General features: G+C 36.3%; 2 protein-coding genes across 2 annotated transcripts in view; both read right to left on the reverse strand.

The window, feature by feature from the left end:
- LOC113754170 (MLO-like protein 13) overlaps nucleotides 1–5,214 on the reverse strand; it is a 32,737-nt gene extending 27,523 nt beyond the window's left edge. Inside the window, exons 1-13 of the mRNA XM_027298526.1 lie at nucleotides 5,028–5,214; nucleotides 4,868–4,925; nucleotides 4,541–4,752; nucleotides 4,242–4,358; nucleotides 2,971–3,034; nucleotides 2,740–2,819; nucleotides 1,691–1,765; nucleotides 1,456–1,544; nucleotides 1,311–1,360; nucleotides 1,167–1,207; nucleotides 866–1,075; nucleotides 703–770; nucleotides 555–615 (exon numbers count right to left, since the gene is read on the reverse strand). Of these exons, the coding sequence (XP_027154327.1) occupies nucleotides 555–615; nucleotides 703–770; nucleotides 866–1,075; nucleotides 1,167–1,207; nucleotides 1,311–1,360; nucleotides 1,456–1,544; nucleotides 1,691–1,765; nucleotides 2,740–2,819; nucleotides 2,971–3,034; nucleotides 4,242–4,358; nucleotides 4,541–4,752; nucleotides 4,868–4,925; nucleotides 5,028–5,147 (1,245 nt within the window). The 5' untranslated portion in view covers nucleotides 5,148–5,214. The remainder of the gene's footprint in view (nucleotides 1–554; nucleotides 616–702; nucleotides 771–865; nucleotides 1,076–1,166; nucleotides 1,208–1,310; nucleotides 1,361–1,455; nucleotides 1,545–1,690; nucleotides 1,766–2,739; nucleotides 2,820–2,970; nucleotides 3,035–4,241; nucleotides 4,359–4,540; nucleotides 4,753–4,867; nucleotides 4,926–5,027) is intronic.
- Nucleotides 5,215–8,602: 3,388 nt separating this feature from the next.
- LOC113754160 lies at nucleotides 8,603–18,972 on the reverse strand. Its single transcript, XM_027298515.1, has 14 exons — nucleotides 18,568–18,972; nucleotides 18,336–18,420; nucleotides 17,678–17,717; nucleotides 17,342–17,590; nucleotides 16,309–16,408; nucleotides 16,117–16,191; nucleotides 15,794–15,892; nucleotides 14,957–15,073; nucleotides 14,741–14,856; nucleotides 14,465–14,564; nucleotides 12,763–13,121; nucleotides 10,743–12,492; nucleotides 9,726–9,863; nucleotides 8,603–9,640 (listed from the first exon to the last, which is right to left on the reverse strand). Exons 1-14 carry the CDS (start codon nucleotides 18,697–18,699, stop codon nucleotides 8,939–8,941), a joined length of 4,062 nt encoding a protein of 1,353 aa, XP_027154316.1. The 5' UTR covers nucleotides 18,700–18,972; the 3' UTR covers nucleotides 8,603–8,938.
- Between the last annotated feature and the right edge of the window lie 1,218 nt (nucleotides 18,973–20,190).

Below are 20,190 nucleotides of genomic sequence, written 5' to 3' on the forward strand. Positions count from 1 at the left end.
AAAAACAAAAAAGCCCCCTGTGGTAAACCTAATACACAGAAAAGGCCCCCATGGTTTCAAAATATACAACACGACCCCTCATGCTTTGAACTAAATTGTAAAGGTGACGGAATCCGTTAAAGTTAACGGAAATGGACAAAATGACCAAAATATCCGTTAAAGTTAACGGAAATGGACAAAATGACCAAAATACCCTGATATAATTAAGCAAAAGACAGCTCAAAAAGATCATTTGTTTTATTCTCTAAATAGAGAGAATTGAGGGTTAAGGGGTAGAATAGGTATATTTGATAAAAATTAAGTATAAAATTTTTTTTTTAGGTTCCAATAAGTCATTTCCGTTAAATTTAACGGATTCCGTCACCTTTACAATTTAGTTCAAAGCATGAGGTATCGTGTTGTATATTTTGAAACCATAGGGGGCTTTTCTGTGTATTAGACTTACCACAGGGGGCTTTTTTGTTTTTTACCCTAAATAAATAAATAAAAATAAAAAGTTAGGAAAAAACATAAAATTTTTAGTTCAATATCAGATTCATTCTTAATTATAGTACCTGTGTGACTAGAGCATACAAAGGTAAGGTACTGTAACTGCAAAGGACTTGGACAAGTATCCTGCGCGCATAAGTAAAATATTTATCAATCGACGGAAAAAGGGCAAGGAAGCTACAGTATTTATTTTTCTCATTTCCTAGTAATTACCCTATAGTAAGTCTTGGAATAATAAATCCCAATTTTTCCATAATGCATGATTTGAGCCCATATGTGGTCTGGAGGGTGATAAAACGGCTTTGGGTTAGCACTCTTGGAAGTTATTCCACATGATCAAGAGCAATGCATTAGCAAAAAATATCAATTCACTTACCCAAACCCAAAAAAGAAAAGCAATCCCGAATGAATTTTGAAACAAGATGAAGTGAATCAAGTATAGGAAAAGAGTCGGGCTGTGAAACCAAAATAGTTCATCAGAAGGTGTCACCGGTGGTGCTTCAGCTTCTCCATTCCTTTGTTCTGCAGCCCCCTTAGCTAATTCAGTAATTATGTGCTCTAATTTAGCACCCACAAGAAGTAATAGCTGCAATTTGAACCTCATGAAAACCTCAGTAGCTGCATGAACTGAGTAGGTAACAACTATTTAAGGGGGTAAAGTAAGCTGATTTACTCACTACTAAAGGCAAGAATGATAGCCAGAAGTATGAGTGCCACCCTGCAGCAATTAACCATGCACAGAAGGGCAGGATCAATATAAATTTTCCAAATGTGGTCATGACAAGAATGAAATACAGAAACTAAAGAAGAATTTGACATACCTGCCAAATCCATCAACAAAAAGATCATAGCAAAGACCCACAAGTACCATCTGTTGTTAAGGATCAGGCATCAACATTGTTGGAATGACTTTTCATTATAGTCTGGAATATGAGAAGTTGAATGTGTATAGGTAGGTAGCTATACCTTATGCGAACTATTTTCTTGAAGTCATGTTCGAGGGTCCGCAACATGTAAGCGTGAAAATCGAAGTGAGGCACGGAGGGACACTGAGCCTGAAAGCAAGATAGGTAGACTACACGATCAAGAATGACAATGAGCCTGAAAGCAAGATAGGTAGACTACACAATCAAGAATGATAGAAGATTGTGTACAGCACAAATTACATCTTTTAATCAGCTATGTTATATGATGGTTGTACCCGTATAAATCCTTCTCGCAAGACAATGTAGTCTGACTTGGTAACTGAGCCATGAAACTGTCTGAAGAAAGATACCTGCAAAAGATTTGAACCAGCAAAAAAAAAATTTCTATGAGATTAAAGATTGGAAGTTACATAAACGAAAATATATAGTTCATTTCTACCAATTTAAGTAACTAAATGCCTGTCTCAAATATGAAACTCATCTTTCTCCGAGTATTCCATATATATTAAGCGAGTTCAAGTTCATAGTAGAGAATTTTTTTTTAGAATTAATCTTTGTTATACTGTTAGTGTGTACACTGACGGGATTAGATATATGTCATATTATCTGAATTTAAATTTAAAAATTCAAATTTATATATATGATAGGCATCTAAACCTGGTTGTGTATATATTGTCCATACATAAAAAATTTACCTTTTTTTTCCAAAAACAAAAGGTAAATTGTCCAATTTAGCTCCTCTATTGCCACGTATAGAATGATAAGAGCCAAGCCATCTCTTTGTCCATTACAAGAAGCAAAACATTTATACAGTATAAAAAAAAAGAAACTGGTACAAGAATCTTAATAGAGGGTAGAAACCCATGTTTAGTTTCCATAAACACAAAACCCTTAAATTCCTATCAAATCCACGAATACTTAAGGACCAATTTGATAATTATTTTCCATTCATCTGCCAATTTTTAGTGGAACGTGATAGGATCAAGAAAATCTGTAAGAGACTTCATACAAAAACCAGAATTCTCCTAGGTTATTGAGGATTATTAAATGTTAGAATAAAAGAAGAGGTATATTTTGCTGGTATATTTCATCTGGGATGGCCAAATTATAAGGGAGGCAAAAATAATTAACCCCTAAGCTAACTACTACTTTTAGCAAATGATATTTATAAGCAAGTCTAAAAAATTGTTAAAAATAAAAATAAAAGATATTTATAAGCAAGTAAAATAGATCATATGACAATTGATACTAAAGTTAAATATTAATACCGATGCATCAAATTATTTTAGTAAAATTCATTAACGAAAAGGGTAAAGAATCTCACCATCCAACTCACAACAGTAGACTTTTCCCATTGTCTCCCTGCCCTCTCCTCGAATATTCGGTGGACAAAAATTTCATAAGCTGCAATAGAAAAGTACAACAAACCCCACAGAAAAATTTATTAGACTAACCAAACTAATTACTCGTTGGTAGAATCTATAGTGTCTTCTTAAATAGTGAACCATTTTTTTTGCCAGCTCTGAAAACTAATGTGTCTAGCTAGAAAAATTACCTCTATCATGTGGTTTTTGCATCTCGCTTCTAATTGAATCCTCCCAGGGCTTCCACTGCTTTATCTGCGTTGAGATCAAGTTTATGAAATAAAAGATACTCAGGATATTAACGGGATGAAATGGAAAAAACAATAGAAAAAGATTGATAAATTTTTTGAATAAAAAAAGACTGCCGACTGATTTCACTTTTTTTTTGTTTTGGTAAATCCTATGGATTTTTATATAAATTTGCAAACAGACCTTGTTGGTTGAAACTTACACTTCGTATTTAGATTTTCAGATTTTCTAGCACCAAAGATAAAAATAAAAATTATTAGGATTTGTCAATTTTTAGTAATTTGATTATTCTAGTTTGTTAGAATTGCAGAATTTTGTGTAAGGTTGTTTAAGAGATTTTGTTAGTAGAACAGTTACATCATTTTTTTGGTTAAGAATGGTTAGAGATGTTTGTAGTTGCTTTGTTATTCTATTTATAAATGGGGAATTTAAATAAAAGTAAGTTTTTTTTTTTTTGTCAACTTGATTAAGTCATGTTGTTTTTTAGTGTGCATAAAATCAACAAAGCGATATAAGGCGATAACAAGCGATTTGGTGAGCTGATCTTTTTTATTTGGTTTAAAGCCAAAAATGCACAAGAAAAGCTTTTGGGTCTAATTGCTTCAACTTTTGGCAGTGACTTTTCTTACAAATTTGGAGCATGAAATTTTGGACTTTTTAGTAGTCAATCTCTGGATGTGATGGAGACAGGTTATGTTCCAGCACTATTTGAAAAATCCAGTAGATACACAGATTACAGACTACAGAATTGCAGTTATACAAATATCCAAGGCCAACATTGATGTGGCAATTTTGGATGCCGTTTTCTCAAGAATAATGGCTAGCCTTATTTATGATGCGATTAAGAATGAAATATTCTCAATTAAAATAAAAGGAAACATTTTCACTTTGAATTGGTCGAAGTTTGACAATTCTATAGCCAAGCATGATGAAATCAAGAAATTCAGATGCTCAAAGAATTCAGGAGGAGACCATTGATATGTTAGGAGATTGTTAATAATGGTTTTTTTTTAGGTTTATGCCTTAAAAACAACACCCTTCTACTCACTTAACAAATTTTTTTTTTATTCAAATCGAGTATATAGGGAACTAAGATTAGAGTTAGACACCATAAAATTCACTTTGCAACTTGTCTTCCGAACGAGGCAAGAAAAATTCCTGCGGGACTTTACTATGTTTCCCATTATTGTATAACGAGCTTCAAATGCAGTACCTTTGCTCTTCCTAGGAGCACGATGGTAGCACAGAAGATCACATGAACCACAGCCAACACAAATATGAAAATGTGCAGCTGATGCAATGCTTCCAGTGACAACAGTGGGAGTTTTCCCTGTAAATGTAATCCAACATATAAACAAGAAAAGAAAGAAAAAACAATCGAAACCACAAACATACAAACTTGGAAATTATCTTCTTTAAGTAGTAGAACGGAACCCGTGTATAAATGAATTCTGTGCATTTAGACCAGAAGGTAAAAGTAAAGATTACTTTTTTATTGAAACATGATGATACCTGACGTGCACAAGTTTCCAAGCTCACATCTTCAGCCAAAAGCCTCCTCCCATGTTTTATGATGTCAAGATGCTCAGAACCACCAGAGGAAGCCTCAGTTTTAAGCTTGCATGGGAGCATGATGTTTGCAGCATGAGGAGGAATGCATATACGGCTTATTGGACCTTGAAACACCGTCAAGAGTAAGGAAATAAACCCCAGAAGCATCAATTCTGCAACAAAGGAGAGGATAATAGCAAATGTTCCAATATTAATTTGTGAGTATCATAAGGCAAATTAGTGAATATTGTTGATCAGAAATTCTGGGATACTTAAACATTCACAGACCTCCCTTGACCTCCTGTAAGGCCTTAAACAATGACTTTTGCTCCTTGTGCTTGAAAAACTGAATCCAAAACAACAGAAAATTAGATTTATGTACACTGAAAACAAGTTGGAGAAACAGATATTCTTTCACGCAATATTTTGATAGGAAGATTTTGGATACCTTTCCGAGTTTACGAAGACCACGCTCAGCCCCGAAAGATATGAGAACAATAATAAAGCAGACGACGGTCACAACCCATGTTGGTGTGTACTCCAAAGACCGGGGCTCTCCGTTGGCCATGGACAGATCTTAATCGCGTATTTTTGCCGGTAAACTCGTAGCAATTAGTATTATCAGCTATTTATATACGCCATTGTATGAGATATTATATGACTGTGAGCAGGGTAAAATGAGGGGCAGAAGGCTAGAAGCTGATCATCCTGAGGTAAAGAATGTAAGATTGCCAAGCAACGAACAAAAACCTTTATACGCTTTCTAGTTTCTTACTAGGTGGGAAATAGGCAAATAGCAAGATGATGCTATGACTCAAAGTTACGGACGCATTGCACTGTTCTTGTTTGGATTGCCATTTTTAGAAGCTTCTGTAAAAAAAAAAAAATGTATTGCAGTGATTTGATTTACGTAAAAAAATAATTGAAAAATGTGTTTACGAAAAATATAAATTTTTTTTTTTACAAAAAAATCACGATCCAAAACCACTCATTATTATTAGTCAAGTCAACACAAGTTCTTGGTTACTTACTTGTGAGGTAAATTTATTTATTTTTAAAATTTTTGGTCTCTCTATTTTGAAACTTAACATCTGTGATGCTGGCACAAGACATTTCACAGTAGACAGAAGCCAGCCACCTTCGTTCTTGTTTACGATAACTAAATTCCCATTTTCCAACCTAAGAGGCTTGCCAGTACGAGCTTTAGTGCCAATCATCCTGAAGCAAGGCCGCAGCAGCTTCTTTTGGCTTACCAAAGGATATCATAGGAAGAGGAGAGGTTAAATGTTCTGCAAGGTCATCCGTCCCACTAACAACATAGATCTAGCCTAGGATGATTTAAGTGAAGTAGAGATGGCAAATTAGCAGGATGGGCGGGACTTATTTGGGATAGTAAAATATGTGTTATATCCAAGTAGTCCCGTATTAGTCATGGGATCAATATGGACATAATTAAAATGCGCAATGGATCTTCTGTCCCATATTCTGTGCTACTTTCTGGCTCACTTTTTATTATATTGCTATTTCTTCTTCATAAACATCATGTTTTAGTTCCTTTTTGTTTCTTTAAGATCCAATAACTATTAATTCAGTAATACACAAAATTTAACAAACTCAAAAAATCAAAATGCATAAAAAATGAGATTTTTAAATAAATTTTCTGTTATATTTTTTAATTTTCTATTATATATTTCTTTTTTGAAGCTGTTGTATTTATTTTTTACTGAATTAATAGTTATTGGATATTAAGGAAACAAAAAAGAACTAAAACATGATGTTTATGTAGGAGAAATTGCAATATAATAAAAAGTGTCACAGAGAGTGGCACAGGATGTGAGACAGAAGATCCGTTGCGATTAAAATGAGTTAGATCCATTTTAATATTGTCCAAATATTCAATAAATTTTAATTTATTTTTTTAATTCTTTTTTTTTCCCTAATCAAATGTCTCAATATTACTTTTTCTTTTTTGTATATCATTTAATTAGTTTGTTTAACTTTGTAAAACTTTTCACCATCAAAGTCATCCATTTTCTTGAAATGTTTGATGGTTCAGTTTTGTACTTGTCCAAATTTCTACTTCCTATGACTAAACGATGCCCGTGTTTCTTCTAGTATATGGGTTTTATACATATTTGTGCAGTCCATGTCAAGATGAAGTTGATCAATTCTGATTCTTTATGCTGTGCAAAAAACCGTGCAGTAAAGCCTACGTCAATTGATCTTTTTCTTTCTAAATTCAGTTTTCGAAAACTAAAAAATTTCATGGGATTTGAAAGTAAACTTGCTTTTTGAAGTTCAATTTGGATAGAATAAACTCGAACTTTGCTAATCAAATGTCTCAAAATTGTTGGGGTGATTTTTTATTTTTAGGAAAATCAATGTCTTAACATTTGGAGAAAAGAAAGGCCTATGGGAGTTTCAAGTAAATTCTAATTTGATCCATATTTTAAATAGATATTATTAGGTACATTCCCAATTAGATCCAGTCCCATATTTTACAAACCCATCCCTTCCAAATCAAATTTGAGCATGGAAGCGCATTGAGTCTTGGGACTTTTTGCCACCTCTAAAATGAAGCGGTAAGCTGGCCAAAGTAGACCAAATGCCTATAAGCAGGGGCAGCAGTCGAGACACCAACATGCCTGGAGCATCGTATCCATGAAAAGATTAGAAAGACGATATGCTTGATTCAGAAAGTCACAAATTTATACAAGTTTGACATAACCCTATCTATTTTTAACTTGTATGCCTTCACTTCATCCATAAAATTTGCAACAAAATCATACATTTGGGCAAAAGCTATCAAAGCAAGAAGTCAATTTGAACAAGTTCCTCAATATCTTACCTATGCTGATAGCTAATTTGGGAGTTTAGAATAGAAAAGAAAAGAAGAGAAAGGAGAAGTTAGAAAAGAAAAGAAAGGATGGGAAAGGATCAAAGTCTCTACCTAAGTTGTTTGGGAGTTTTAAAAAAGAAAAGAAGGTAAGTGGTTTTCTTTTGTTTGGGAGTTGAAAACAAATGAAAAGAAAATATACTCAAATAAGTTACTTTACAAATTTGTCCTTTTGTAAACAAATGTGAATTAAGTAAGTTGAGGGATTCATCGGAAATTAAAAATTTTTGTATCATGATTTTGAGGGCAATATTGTCATATTGAAAACTTCACTTAAAGCACCATGCCTTCCTTCCTTTTCCGCCCAACTTTGGGCAGAAAATTTTCCAATATACAAAGGGAAGTGAAGTCTTTCCAAATCTTTTCTTTTCTTTCTCACTTTTGCTCTCAAACGATGGAAAAAATTTATAATCCTTTCAAAACCTTTCTTTTCTATCCATTTCCTTCCTCCCAAACTAGCTATAAAAGAGAGAGAGAGGGAAAAAACAAATAGAGGCCCTTTTTCCTTTTCAAATTTTCACTTTTATACGACCTTTATACTTTTTTTGTATAGTATCATCTATGCTAGGTCAGGTCTGACTGCTCGATTTCTATTCGTCTAAATCGTGCTTGCAGTAAAGACTGAGATAGACGTTTGCCCATTCTCTTTGCTACGCTCACAGCTGTACTGCTTTGAAGTGTCTTGCAATTGGTTGTGTTTGGATTATAATTTTCTGAAATTTTTATAAAAAAAATTGGTTGCGTTTGGATTGCAATTTTTTGGAGTTTTTGAAAAATATGTACTTTAACAATTTGATATATATAAGGTAAAAAAATTATTGAAAAATATGTTCACGAAAAATGTAGAGATTTTTTGGTAGAAAATTCCTTTCCAAACATCGCCACATCATAGAAATAGATGGTAGCAATTTTTCAATGCAAAAGGTTTGCTTTCATTGGAGCTAAAAGAGTTTCCTTGAGATAACAATTAAAATATCTAAAGTTGGAAGATTAAATGCTATCAACATTTAATCTATTTAAAAAAGAATGAAAAGCATAATCACCCACTTTCAACATAGCAAATACTTTGATGAAGAATGGCGGTACAAGGCAAGAGGGTTTTGATCAAGATTGATGGTACAATAAGGTTCTATAAACTGCAAGCTGTCATCAGTCTACTAGAATCTCTACACAAGAAAACCAAAAAAAAAAAAAAAGTAAAGACAAAAATTTGACAAACTAGTGTGTACAAAAGGAGGAGTACTCAGTACTCGCACAAAACATTGTCGTCCCCGGTATGCAACTACAATGGGCGCTGGGAGCAAAACCTCCCACCGACCAATTTCAAGAAATGTGTACAATCGTGAAGCTCCCTATCGCATAAGACAAGCGTTCAAATCACAAAGTTTCTCTATACAGTGGGCTGAATAAAAAGAGTGACTAGTGTACACAGGTAATAACGCAATCAGCAGGTAGACTGCCCGTCAAGAGAAATCAATCATTGGAGGTGCTGAGTTAACATCTGAACCCTGATTGTTTGGCGGATGGGAAGCAGTGTCTGATGTGGATGGACTATTACTAGATACCGAAGGCACACTTTCTGGTGTTGCATTTGGATTGTCGACACCAGTTGATGAAACGGGCCTTTGGTTTTCTGCAGCTTTTCCATTTGACTCTGCAGGTACTTGAGTATTTGATTCTGGAGGAACTGAAGTGTCCGCCTCCAATGAGGTCGCACCTGACTCAGAAGGTGGCACACTAGACTCTGATGTAGGTGCGGTACCTGATTGTGATGTATTCGGAGCATCAGAATCTGATTTGGGCGGAGCAATGGATTCTGATGTAGTTGGGGCAACCGTTTCGGATTGAGCCGATGCATTTTGAGCAGTGGCATTTGGTCCTTCCAAGAGCAACTGCTTAGCCGTCTGCTGCTTTTGACCTTGAGCGGCTGGAGGAGGTTTGCCCTGACCAGGATTAGGACCATACAGAGATGCCATTCCTGGAGCCAGAATTTCAATTGGGGGCTTCTTTGCAGCATCGGCCAAACTTGTGAACTTAGGTTCCTCGAGGGAAGCCAGAAATGCAGTAGCAGCATCTGTTTTCGATGAGGGAATGGGTTCCATCTCCTTCTGTAGCTCTTTATTCCATTCCTGAACCAAACTCCTCAGTGTAGGTCGCCCATGAGCCTGTGATGTGTAAAGATTTACGATGGTCAAATTAAAGTTCTAAATTCCATTACAAGAACAAAACTGCAAAGATAGAAAATTATACCTGAGCATGGAGCACAGCCTCAGCAAGCATCCCAGTTTCCTTCCATGCTTTCTCCATGAGAGCATTGTCTCCCAAAACAGCAGCAGCAAATGCTGCTTCCCTCCCTGAGCCGACCGATATCATATTGTTGACCAGATTCTGAAAAAGATGCTTTTACAGTCACTACGGAGATACGGGAAGAAGAAAGATATCTAATTTAAACATCGGAGTTGCAGAAAATTAGAGAGCATCTATATGATCCTGAAGGAGCCATTAAGCCTCCATAAATACAGCTAAATTCATCCATAAAAAGTACTTGGTAGACAACCATCCTGCTAATTGCTTATTAAACATTCTCATCTTTTACATTCCGTGATTTATATGTTACATTCTAACTCAAAGAAAGATGTAACCCAATGATTCTAAAGGTTCTGTTCATTCCACAGTGATACGTTAAGTTCTGTACATATCCACGTACTTCCTTTTAATAGAGCCAAAAAAATCTCATTGAAGGCTTGCAATTCGAGAATCTTATCATTCTCAGCAGATGCAAAACTGGCAAGTGAGAGGAATATAGACATAAAAGCATCCTCAGTTGCTGAAAGATTTCCACCACAACCTATCCTTGGCACAAGATCATGAAGTCAAAAAAAGTTTTGGTGCAAGATGCTTTCGTGTACAGTCACATGACATTAGTAAAAGCAAGTATAGGGTCATGCTCTCAAGTCCTTCTACCACCCCTTGCTGTAGATTTACATGCTTGGCTATCCAAAAATAACACATCAGAGAGGTTATGTCAGAGTGCATAGATAAATTGACTACCCTATTCTCTAAGGATTCGACCTTTTAGATGAAGTGGCAATTAACTATGTCTCTGAAAATTCTAGCATGGCATTACCTGGAATTCTATACTTTTTCCAAAACTGGTAACAGATTAAGAGACAGAACATAAGAAACATTCTATGGCATTTTTTGTCAACAGATTGGCGAACATTGCAAAAGCATGCAATAAAAAAGAACCAAACATGATTAACATACACTCAGCCTTGTCAACTCCCCGTGATTTGCAAGACGCAAAGCAAGTCCTCGCAACTCATGTCCACGTAAAGCTCCCTTCAAGGACCCAGCAGCAGCTAAACGCTTAAGAGCTTCACGGGCAATGTCAGCTTGAGCAGTTGCATCTGCAGCATCTATAAGATCCAAAAATTCCTTCGCAAATTTAACTATCCCTTCTACAGCATCGACAACATTTTCCTTTTTTGCATTTAGACTCATGATGTCATTCAAGTCCAAACCAAGAGTTTCTTGTCCTAAATCCCTGCTGTTGCTCATTGTTAGAAGGCATTGAAGAGCTCTTTTAAGATCACTGCTCTGCATGGCCAGATCAAATTCCAGCCTCTTGGATATCCCGGGCAAATGAAGTGCTTCAGTAGCATAACCCATCCCAAGCATGAACTGTGCTAAATCATCATGATGTTCTCTGCCCAGCCTACTAGCCCATTTCACTGCACTAACTGCATCTCCATAGGCTGCAAGACATCGGCAACGAATACCAGGATGGCCAAGGGATATTGCATGGGCACACATGTACCTATCTATAAGCCAAAGGACACCATCTCGAACACCCACAACTACAAGAGGTCCAACTGGTCGCTTTTGCTCACCTGGAAACCGAGTAACTGCAACAGCAACCCCACCACCACCAACAGCAACTTCATTGACTTTCCTTTCTTCCGCCTCTCTTGGCATTGCTGAATCATCATTCTCACCTTTAGATTGCTTTGGCAAACTTAGAAATGGAGGCACAGAGGGAGAATGCTGAAAAGAAGCTAATCGCACAACTTGGAGCATTGGCGGTCTCAATTTTACCCTATCTTGTGATGTAGTTTGCTGGCTATCAACTGTAATTAATGCTAATTCCCCATGTTCTGCAACAGCTCTTGCCTGAGCCTCTTTAAGTCGCATCTCTTCTTTTCTTTTCTTGGTTTCTATATCAATAGGTGCAACACCAGCATCAACAAAAACACACTCTATCGCAGTCGGTGTGACAACAAATAACTGCCTCCGGTGCCAAACAGCCCCAGTAGCATGAGGAATTGCCACATCTCCCAAACACCGATACTGAGGACGCAAAGAAGATATGACTATGTAATGCTGATAGGCAAAAGCACAATACTCAACTGTTTGATCCCATGCAGTCCATTCAGGCTGAGGAAGAAGATCACCAACTGGCTGGAAACTCTCCCAGCTGTATAGTTGGAAGTTCAATGGTGTTGCTTCAGTTGAAGGTCTCTGAGAAGAAAAACCATCATCTAAAGCACTGAAAGAGGAAACAGCACTTGAAAAGCCGGACAAGGGCATTGACTGAATTGTTGAAATAGCAGTAGCAGCCCCAGGACTGACCCTTCGCGACGTTCGATAAGCAACACCAAGTAGTGCACCCCCGTGCAAACCAATGACTGGTTCACTGCGACTGCCAACTGACCTCATCAATATATTTGATGTCCCATCATCCAGAAGTATGCGAACTTGAACACTGGCGGATGAAGCAGCTGAAGCAGCAGCTGCAGCTGCTTGTGCTGCAACAGCAGCAGCTTCCTTAGCTTTTCTTGACGAGCCTTTAGGCATTATAGGCATTCTAGGAGTTACAGCAGATTCAAGTATCGCAAACCTATCTCGACACGTGTCCCAAGACAAAAGCCTTGCACTGCCTGAATCAACAATTGACCAATCACTGACCTTGTAAATGGAGAAGTATGGAATGTCAGGCCACACAATACCCAGGTACCTGTGATCCATGATAGAAAAAAGCAGTTCAATAAATTGTATTAGCAGCGAAATTCCAGAAACTGAATAAACAAATACTCCAACAATCCTTTCCACTAAAGTGTTATGCGTCAAGCATAAATATAAAAGGCAAGGAAGAGAGATAACAAAAACAAAACAACAACTGAAAATAATTTGAATATTTGAAATTTGATTGACAATATCTTAGTAACAATAATCAATATTCTTCCCAGACATTAAAGTGTAGAAGCAAAAATCATGGAGCACATACTTCCCAGAACTGCTCACAGAAAGAACCGAGTATGAATCATGTGGAACGGGAGTACTAATATGCTTTTTGATTTGCTTAACATGCAGTTGATCAGGTGCATCTCCCCTGATCCTTCCGGTGTCACTCAAGGAACCATTACTCCCAAGTGCCGGATTCACTGTATTAGATAATTGAAATTGTACTAGCTTCAATTCCCTCTCAATGACATATACAGCAGCATGTTCTCGGCTTCCTGGAGCTGTTGGCAGTGCAGCTACAGGTGGAAGAGATCTAGGATCGAACTCACAAACAATGATACCAATATTGGTTCCAGTAGCAACAAAATGAGGCTGAAGAGGATGTGCAACCATAGAATAGACCTGCATAAGAAAGTCAACGAGTATTATATTCTTCATAGAGTTCTTTGTACAGAATATCCATACGAGATAACCTAATTCTGGACACTTGGGCAGCCTATTGAGATATGCCAACTTTTGCAGATTTTTCTAGATTCATTTGGTACTAGAATAAGTTAGTTAATTGTTGAATAAATGCTATTGTTAGGATATTTGTTAACAGAAAATCATGTTGAGTTGTTAACAAATATTTTTGCTAAAACTTAGATTGTGTTAATTTGTTAGCAAGTCATTTTGTTTAGATTTTTATGGAGAGTTGTTAGCTGGAAATTATGTTTGTTTCATGTAAATACCATAAATAGTGAGTTGATCAATGAAGACATAAGGTTATTTTCAGCCTTCAATACAAGTCTTTTGTTAGCCCTTTTTTCGCAACACTAAGGTGTTGTTTCTTAATTTATGCCCTAAAAAACCAACACAGCCAGTTCCAAGAAAAAGTTCTATAACTTTATATTTATCCTCTTCTTGGTATTGAAGAAAAGAGATTACTATTGGCCAATAGGACTGTCCATCAGAAAGGAATGAAGGTAGGCCATAAAAGCTGGCCTTCTTTGATCATCATATTATGGTTAAAATGTACAGACACACATAGATCCACACACATAGGGCATTAAACTTGTAAATCCAAGTTGAACATTAAGCATCAACCTGAGCTCGTGTTAACATGCTTGACCTTGATTTGTAAAGCCAAAATTAAATTTTTAAAACATGAAAAGTGCAGAAGACTTTCATGCATAAAATACATGTGAGACTCGAGCCTATTTGTGAGCTACACTCGAGGTGCTAGTAAATTTGGCTGAAGGAAGACCTATTGGGTTAGGAATTATTTGCTAGGTCCCAAGAGAGGATGAGTTCTGGCCTTAACCTACATGAGCAGTGTCACTTTCCATGGTCCTATTCTCTGTGTGGCACTTGATTTCATGAGAATGCGTCTTGTAATCTTACCTTAAGGTCATTGATTAAGTCACTTGTCTAGTCTTGACAACATAGGCCACCTAACTATCAGTTATTGCCAAATTTCCACTGATAAAATAGCACATTGAATGTTTCTCATCTAAAATTGCTAATAATTCTAACATTCACTTCTAATCCAGGATCGACTTGGTTACAACAATCCATGTTAAGACAATGCAGTGCGCAAACAAAAAAGTTCATGGGATGAAATTTCAACACAATGCAGTCCACAAAAAAGAAGTTATCTTAATTTAAGTTGTTAGAGAAAACTCTATCTGCAAAACTACATTCAAGATCTCAACATATCAAGTCAAAAAAGATCAGCAACAACAAATGAAAGACTAGAAACATACTCTTAGCTTCTTATGAGATGCAAGTAGTTGAGGTGGCACTAATGAGGACAGTTCGCATAATGGCCTTGTAAGAGCAGAGTAAGTTGGGTGCTCAATAGCCCTGTAAAAAAGGGTCCAAAAGACATCAAAATTTCCACTGCGAAGGAAAACATTTATTTTCTTCATCCAAAGTCATAAATCAAAGGCTTCTCCATCATAGCAGTCTCTTTTGAGTATGCATAAAACAAATATTAGCGAATTAGTAACATCAGATAAAGCGGAATGAAATAAGCATACCATATATGAGAATCCTTGACACAGGTTAGGATGTCAAGGTTGGGAGCCCGAGGATGGCACCAGGATGCCACACTATGACAAGCCAATTTTGACACAGGTTTTATTCGACGCAATTCCTGGAAAAGGGAAAACGATTGGAACAAGCAAAGGCACAGGCAGAAATCAACTTTCACACTGCAAAGGAGACAATACAACTAAAAACAATCAATATAACACCTTAAACGAAATCGTGTCCCAGATAGCTAAAGTTTTGTCTGCACCAATTGTGATTAGCTGGGGTGCACCACCAATCACTCTAGACAGCTCGACAGCTGTAACACCACCTTCATGGGCCTAAAAATTGTTGTAGGAAAATGAATGAAAGAGTTTTCCAGAATACTATTGCAGTCAACGTAAAACTGTTAACAAATCCTGTTACTGCAAATTGCAACTATTAATCATCCAGGTAAAAAGAGCTCAAATGCGTATTTATGATATAAAATACAAAATGAATAGCTAAAGAAGAAGTAAAAAAAAGTTCCTGTAAGGACAACCTAACAGTAAATTTTGCATCACTCCCTAAGAAGTATGTCATTCCAGAATGAACGACAACTAGTAACATCCACTTGATTAAAAAAATTAGTTCACTTTTTCTGAATCCAAACTCTGTTTTGAAGATAAATGGTGCGCACCACCTCAAGCAACTTTTTTTTTCCAAATAATACTAGACCTACCCAGAAAAACTTATTACCTCTTGTGATTTCGCTATCTTAGCAAATGAGTATATGAAAGAACTTAACCGGCATATAAATACAAAGAATTGGGTATTGGAGTCAGAGAAGCAACTTTAACATTTCAAAAAGTCAAAATTTAGCACCTAAACAACAGACTATGTTACATAGGAAAGAGAAGAGACACTCGTCATCCTGATACATGAATAGCAAGGAATCTAAGAAAAGGCATTAGCAGATCAAGTACAAGTTAAACATAATTTTATAAAGTAACTAGAGTGAAAAGACAAGAAGGGAAGAAAAACAATTAAAATGTACAGCAACTGGTTAAGAAGAATACTACTTTTAAGCTCAGCTTAGGCACAAGTTCTCGTGAATCATGCCCATAATCTGCACTCCAGAGGACAAGCAAACCATCACTACCGCCAGAAACCAAAAATGCCTGTGCCAAAATACAAGGAGATGTAATATTCACCAGTAGAAAGATGACTGATAAAACAAAGGACATCCACTAGAGAATTGTGACATATCAATTTCAACACACCAAGCTATGGATGCTTCCTCCTATAAACTAAGATACACTACATATACAAAAGGAAGAGAGAAACACTTAATAATAATAGATTCAAACTAAAAAGAAAGGGTTGACAGACTTAGAGAAACTACCTCGCCAGATGAAGCCATGAAGGTCATCAAACAAGCAATTGACCCCTTGTGACCTCCAGTATACCTACGAGCAAGCTGCAGAGGGAAGAGAAACCACATCACACCAATCCTTGGCACTTGCATATTCTCAGACACAACTGGGCAAAATATCAATGGCCAAATTAAAAGAGCAAAGCACTTAGAAGAAGGAACCTTCCACGTTATCATTGAAAGGACTCTTATTACACCATCTGATCCACCAAAAGCCACTAGAGGACCCTCATTAGCCGCCGACTTTGCTAGAAATTCCATACTGTCACAAAGACATTCAAAAAATTTAGAAAGAGAGAGAGAGAGAGAGAGAGAGAGAGAAAATCGATAATCTAACTTTTGTTATATCATCTGGGAATAGTTTGAAACAGCCACGTAGTTGCCATAAGAAAGGTGTAATGCATATCATAGTTAAGGGGCCCCAGCAAAGCAGGAATTCCAGTAAATTAGATTATCTATTGGATTTAAATGATGCAATTGCAGAACTAGCCATCCTTTTGGTGTAGATTAATGAGGTATAGCAGTAACATTGGGATCTATCCTAGTATCATAAAACCTTTCGATGAGTGGAAATTTAACTCTTATTAGAGTCTCTGTTCAGCTTATATGCTCCCAATTACAGCCTTGGAGAAGAAAGACCCATCTTATAACAGATTAAGAATATAAGTTTAATGTGAGGGACCACCAAAATTGGAGATATAGAGGGAAGAAATGAATTTTCTTGGAAGGAGATGTCAATTGTTAAGTAACCCAAATAAGCGTGCCATCCTCTACTACAATGTAACTTAAGACTCTTTCAAAGGCAGCCCCTTGCATCAATTGACTTAATCACAAGCAAGAACACCAAAAAGAAAGTATGTATCTCCATTTGTTTGCTTCCGTCCGAGTTGCACATGGTAACCCACATCATTCATTTGATTATGTAACTAGTTTTGCACCTTAAGGATGCATGATTATTCAAGCTCCTGTTGGTGATATTCTGACTAATGGACTCTCACACACATAAAAGCTATGTTACTCGGACTCTCAACTTTGCCCTACCTTACCGTGCCTGAGTCTCCATTTTGCACTAGTGTAGCCATGTCAATAGGACTTGGTTACCGAGTCTGAGTAACATAGCATAAAAGAGTTGAGCAAAATAATCCCATCCTCAAGTTTTTAAGAACATACCGAATTATATGAAGCAAGGCCTTACCAAAGAAGTGATTTGTTGTCAAGATCTTGCTTTGGAACATCACGCCCACGCATTGTCACCAAATCTAGAAAAATGGCTTTGTTCTCACAACATATTACAAGAAAATGCCGTCCTTTAGTTGAAGGAGCTGGAGTACTAAAAGCCGAAGTAACATTATTCACAGCAGATGGAGCCTCAGCAGCAGCAGAGCGGTTGCGCCAAAGTTGCCAAAACCGCACATCATCATCATAAAAGCTTACCTGCTTAACACTTCAACCATGCACTGAATGGCTCAGGTTTAACAAACAAATCCACAAAAGTCAGAAAATTTGGCAAGTCAGGGGATTGATCCATTACCTCCCACCTCTGATTGCTTCTGTAGGTTTCCCTTTAGGCTCTGGGGTACAAATAAATAATGACTTATTCCAAGAACAAATGAGGGGAAAGCATTTCATGATTAAACAAGACTTGGAAACCAAGCAAATTCAGGTTGCAAAATTTCTTGTATTTTGGTTTCTAGCTTCTAATAAACCAAAGCATCCCTGAGCAGCAGCTACAACTGAATTTTAGGAATAAAATTTGGAAATTTAAACCATCAATTCCCAAAAGTTCCATCAATTTGCAAAACCCTGTAATAGTACTAATCTCCACCTACTCTGTCTTAAATATTATTCTTCACGTAAAATTTCAAATTCAAATATTGCGACACAAACAGGGGAAGAAACAGAGTCGCAGCATACAAAGAAAGATGAAAACAAAGGTTGCAGTATGCCATAATAGTCAGAGTTCACTAGCATTCCAGCTAAGACGTTTACTCGTAGCAGTACTCAAATTTTAAACTTTATACTAACACTTAGATGAATACAGATTTCACAGCTCTCAGAGCTCAATGAGGGCACATATCCACAATGTGTCATTTGGTAACCTATTGCTCAAACTTATTTAACCATTAAAACCCATATGGAAAATTCGACCCAGAAAAAATGCAGAGAAATCGTAAAGCAATAAAGGGTACCTGACTCGCCCTCTGCGAGCTTCTCCAATTTAGCACCAACCAAACGCCTCTCATCAACACCCCCACCTTTCAGCTCATAAATCACCTAATACCCACAAAAAATATATGTATACACAACCAATCAAAATTCGAGAAACAGAAAGGAGAAGCAAAATAACCGAAGTAATTCCAATACAAATAGGCCAAAACCCAGATATAGTGTTTTAAATGGAAAAATGTTAAAAGGAAAAACCTGGCGGTGTTCCCAATTCCAAACGGAGACGTGATCGGATGCATCGGAGGTGACAAGCCAGGGGTGAGTTGGGTGCATTTGGATCTTGACGATCTTATCATTTGTGGGACGAAAAGCCTTTAACCTCAGCATTTTTTTTCAGTCTAAATTTTGTCCAACAATTTCAAATAAGTTGAAGTTTATACAAGAAACAGGGTACGGATCTAACAGGGAATTCCCTTCTCGTTACAGGATTGGATCGAGGCCTCCAATTGCGGTCCGGTGCGGTGGCATTCCAATTCCAATGGATATTCAGTTGAAAGCCTGGCTGAAGCTTCAGGGCAACCAAAATTAGAGAGAAGAAGGAAGAAGCAAGCAAGACTAGCAGAAATGCTTTTCTCTGGCTGGGCTGCTTAAAGAAGAAAATCGAAAATGGTGAAAAAACGAAAACTAGTTGAACTTGGCACCAGGAAGAATTCACATGAAAATAAAAATGACAGTAAAGAGGTAAAAGTTTTAACTGGTTTTAACTTAAAACTACCGTGCTAAATTTACTCTCACTGAGGTAAATGATTTTAGTTTGTGAAACGATGCAGGGTGAGATTTTTGCGATTCCTTTATTTGTTTACTTTTTTTTTCACTTTCCATTTATGTTTCTATTTTGTAGCATATGAATATGCATTTATATGCTTTGCTTTCATATATAATTGTTAACCTTCTAAAGCCATGAATTTATTTTGATAAGTTGCCTTCTAACTAATATGGTAAATGGAAGAGAGAAATATTATTCGCATTCCTCGCATTAACCATCTAAACACCTTTACCTAAAGAATATCAGATGCAAGTAATTATGAACCTAAAATATCCTTGTATTGTTTACTCCATTTGAAATTTCTATAATTTTTTAGCTTCTCGTGTAATTAACTAATTATCCTTGCACTGCACGAATTAAAAATTTAGTTAGCTTGTAAAATAATGGTTTAGTTATTTCTTGAGAGGAAAAATTATGTCGACAAGAGAGGATGCGATGGTTGTTGAGTACTTGTTTGCTAATATATAAATGTACAATTTATAATTTGCTACATATAAGCGAAATGATATATAAAACTAATAAACCTTGATGATTAATAGATGGAATAATTTTTTCCAACTTATTGGTTTTCTTCTTTTTAACCTTAAAGGACTCTTAATATCCTATTCTATATTAGTGCAAAGTCGAGAAAAGGACAAACAAAATTAAAAGAAATCGAGAATAGTTACTCTAAAGTTTCTGCTGAATTAATTGGAATTTATGAATGGAAACATGTCTTTTTTTTTTTGGGAAAATTCATATTCATGTTGATTAGTAGCCTTAGGTTTTGTTTGAATTGATGGTTTTTATAGAAAAAATTTTATATTCTTTTGTGAACTTTTTGTAATTATTTTTATCTCTTGCATCTCATATAGATAAAATTATTACGATACATTTTCAATTAAAATTTCTAAAAATAGCAATTCAAACGATTCTAAGCTCTTCATTGAAATTTTGATCGTCTTTGTTACTTAGAGACTAAACAATCGATGATGACAAGGTATTCTACGTATAAATTCACCGAAAAATATAAACGAAAAACTTTTCCAAATTTTCCCAATTTGGGTTCTGGA

Source organism: Coffea eugenioides, chromosome 2 (genome assembly GCF_003713205.1).
Source record: "Coffea eugenioides isolate CCC68of chromosome 2, Ceug_1.0, whole genome shotgun sequence".
NCBI lineage: Eukaryota > Viridiplantae > Streptophyta > Magnoliopsida > Gentianales > Rubiaceae > Coffea > Coffea eugenioides.

Coding starts and splice junctions, on each gene's coding strand:
- LOC113754160 (XM_027298515.1), bottom strand. CDS start 18,699: ATGCTGAGGTTAAAGGCTTTTCGTCCCACAAATGATAAGATCGTCAAG. Junction 9,864..10,742: donor GGGAGTTGACAAGGCTGAGT/GTATGTTAATCA, acceptor CATCTTTTTCAG/AATCTGGTCAACAATATGAT. Junction 9,641..9,725: donor AGGCTGTGCTCCATGCTCAG/GTATAATTTTCT, acceptor TACACATCACAG/GCTCATGGGCGACCTACACT.